The 2,347-nt window shown below is 45.8% G+C and overlaps 1 protein-coding gene across 1 annotated transcript in view; it reads left to right on the top strand.

Annotated features, from left to right (window-relative positions):
- Positions 1-938, top strand: part of Pmar_PMAR008651 (hypothetical protein) — a gene marked incomplete at its 5' end in the record, with an annotated part of 4,739 nt that extends 3,801 nt beyond the window's left edge. Inside the window, 3 exons of the mRNA XM_002768338.1 lie at positions 244-314; positions 361-549; positions 596-938. Coding sequence (XP_002768384.1) covers positions 244-314; positions 361-549; positions 596-769 — 434 coding nt within the window. The 3' untranslated portion in view covers positions 770-938. The remainder of the gene's footprint in view (positions 1-243; positions 315-360; positions 550-595) is intronic.
- Between the last annotated feature and the right edge of the window lie 1,409 nt (positions 939-2,347).

Genomic DNA, 2,347 nt, shown 5'->3' with positions numbered 1-2,347 from the left:
CCCTCAGAGATAGGACGGGATCGTCAATGCGCAGGAGGAAAGATAGTGGAGGTAACGACTGGTCGCGGACATAGCCTACCGGTGTAGGAAAATATGCGCGGTTAGCTGTGTTGGTGACGGAAATTCTTGTTGGTTTTTTTATATACTTCTACCCCAAGTCGCGTATGAATTTCATAACGTAACTTTGGGAACTCCTGAGGTCAGCTGGAGAGACCAAATATATATTCTAATGCTGTACTCTAGATGCGAGCCCGATGAGCCCAGAGTACATTGAGACTGAGGAAGGAGCGAAGGACGCGGTTGGTCGGTGGCTGGTGAGTCGACTGGAAACGGCGCTAGGGTGTCAGTTGTGGTTTTCAGAGTGAGAGTCCTGATCGTTGCAGTGATGGAAGCAACTCAGTGATGCACCGAGACTCTTTTGATGACTCTTTGTCGGGTGGTGATGATGATAATGCATACTTGGACGAGTACGGCGATCCCACGAAGCAGAATTCGAATGCTCAAATGCAGTTCTTCAATCAGGCGGCGATGAGCTTTGGATACACTAGAGTAAGTGACCTATGATGTGCTGGTTTGGCAAGATGGGATGTCTCAGGCTTTGGGCATGCATGAAAAATTTGCAGGAGTTGTTACACTACATACTGGTGAAGATCACCCGTCAGAAGAAGCAGCAAAGGAAGCGACGGAAGGTTCGTCGAAAGGGAAAGAGCCTGATTCAAAACATTATTATGGCGGTTCGTGGTTTGGGGGTTGGCTCGGGAACAACTGAGACCCCCTGATCGACGCGCTATTGCATGCTTATACTTATCATATGCAGCATCGAGTTGCTTGAGATATGCTCCCTCAGTGTCTCTCTGGAGAGGAAGTGTTTATGATGATGTTGCCTAGTGTAAAGTGGTGTACTTATATCAACTACCATTGCTCCTATCGGCTGAACATCTTGCTGCAGTGAAATCCGAATTGGTATCTAGATAATCACCCTCCTGTTGCGTTCGATGAAGTGATCGAGGCCCCGAAAGAGTTTTCGAGGAGACACTCGGTCCGAAACCATTGAATGGATTAGATGATTGCTCAGCTGAGCAGAGCTGATGAAACTTTGCTGTATACAAGGAAGAAATTAACCATGGACAATTGAGCAAGGTGCTGGCGCCCGAAGTGCTCCTTGAGAAACTCGCGCTCTTTCTTCTCTTTCCTCATTCTGCGGTAGATCTTTATAGGTGAAAGATTTTGGAACATTTCTTCGAATCGAAGACTTCGATGAGTTTGGCTACTACGTAGACTTCAGTCGGAGTCGGATAATGTTCAGAGCCCCTTCCTCTGAGAACGCAATCAAATCATGCAAAGTCAATGCGAATTCCACATTGCAGAACGTACAACGTCAGCTCAAATCGTTGGAGTAGATTTCTGAAAAACGTGACTCGATATGCAGCTTTGCCGCCTTCCGTGACGGAAGTTCCATCACCTAAGGTGGCTCGCCTTCAGAGTCTGTGAATCAGTGCAAAATCCGTCTCTTGCCATAAGGGATACCATAATGCTCAGTAAGTATACTAAGGTCGCCATGGTTGGAGAACTGAGTGGATTCAAGGAAGCAATTCTAGTAAGTAAGTAACTTACCAGTGGTAACTTACTATTACCCAACTTACTATTACCTGTGGAGAAACTCGAGAAGGGAATGAGGAAGGCGGGCATTTGAGCTGCCAATATGAGTCAAGTAGATGAATTTGGCAAGACTATCACGAGAACTGTTAAGGTACAAATACTCTTGTGCTCGTCCTACTTCTCATGAACTCTTGATTGTCCGATCGCGAATAGCGATCGCGAATGATAGTCTAGCGAAAGTAAAACACTTCGAATGACTATCGTGACTCACGATTCGTGAGACGAATTACTCCACCAAACCCATACCTCGTTTTTAAAGTAGTGTGCTAGGGTATCCGCGGCACTTCCCAAATCGATTTTCATACTAGAAAATCTGGCATTGGATGCTCTCGTTTCAACGAGGGGTTTCTCCAAGATCCCAATAGGATCATTGCACGAGTCAGCTCTGCGTTTTACATGGTAACGAAGGAGGAAACCTTTGCTGTCTAGTGCTTTGCTGTGCGTGATTCGAGAGGAGAACAAATTCTACTAGATTGGATCCTTTCAGAGATCAGAAGTATGTGGCGTAATATTTGCAGCTGCCTCACTCAAGAGGTTGGTGAAGAACTCAAGAAGCCTCTAGCGCGGTTCCGATCTTCAGATGGAAAATCGGTCGTTTCAGATTATCAACAGTGCTATACAAAAAATATGAATAATATCCATCACACTTCATACCGCCTGGATCGTTGATAACCACCTAGTTGCAGCC

This window comes from Perkinsus marinus, assembly GCF_000006405.1.
Source record: "Perkinsus marinus ATCC 50983 genomic scaffold scf_1104296968648, whole genome shotgun sequence".
Lineage (NCBI taxonomy): Eukaryota > Perkinsozoa > Perkinsida > Perkinsidae > Perkinsus > Perkinsus marinus.
This window is presented reverse-complemented; position numbering and strand designations above follow the sequence as displayed.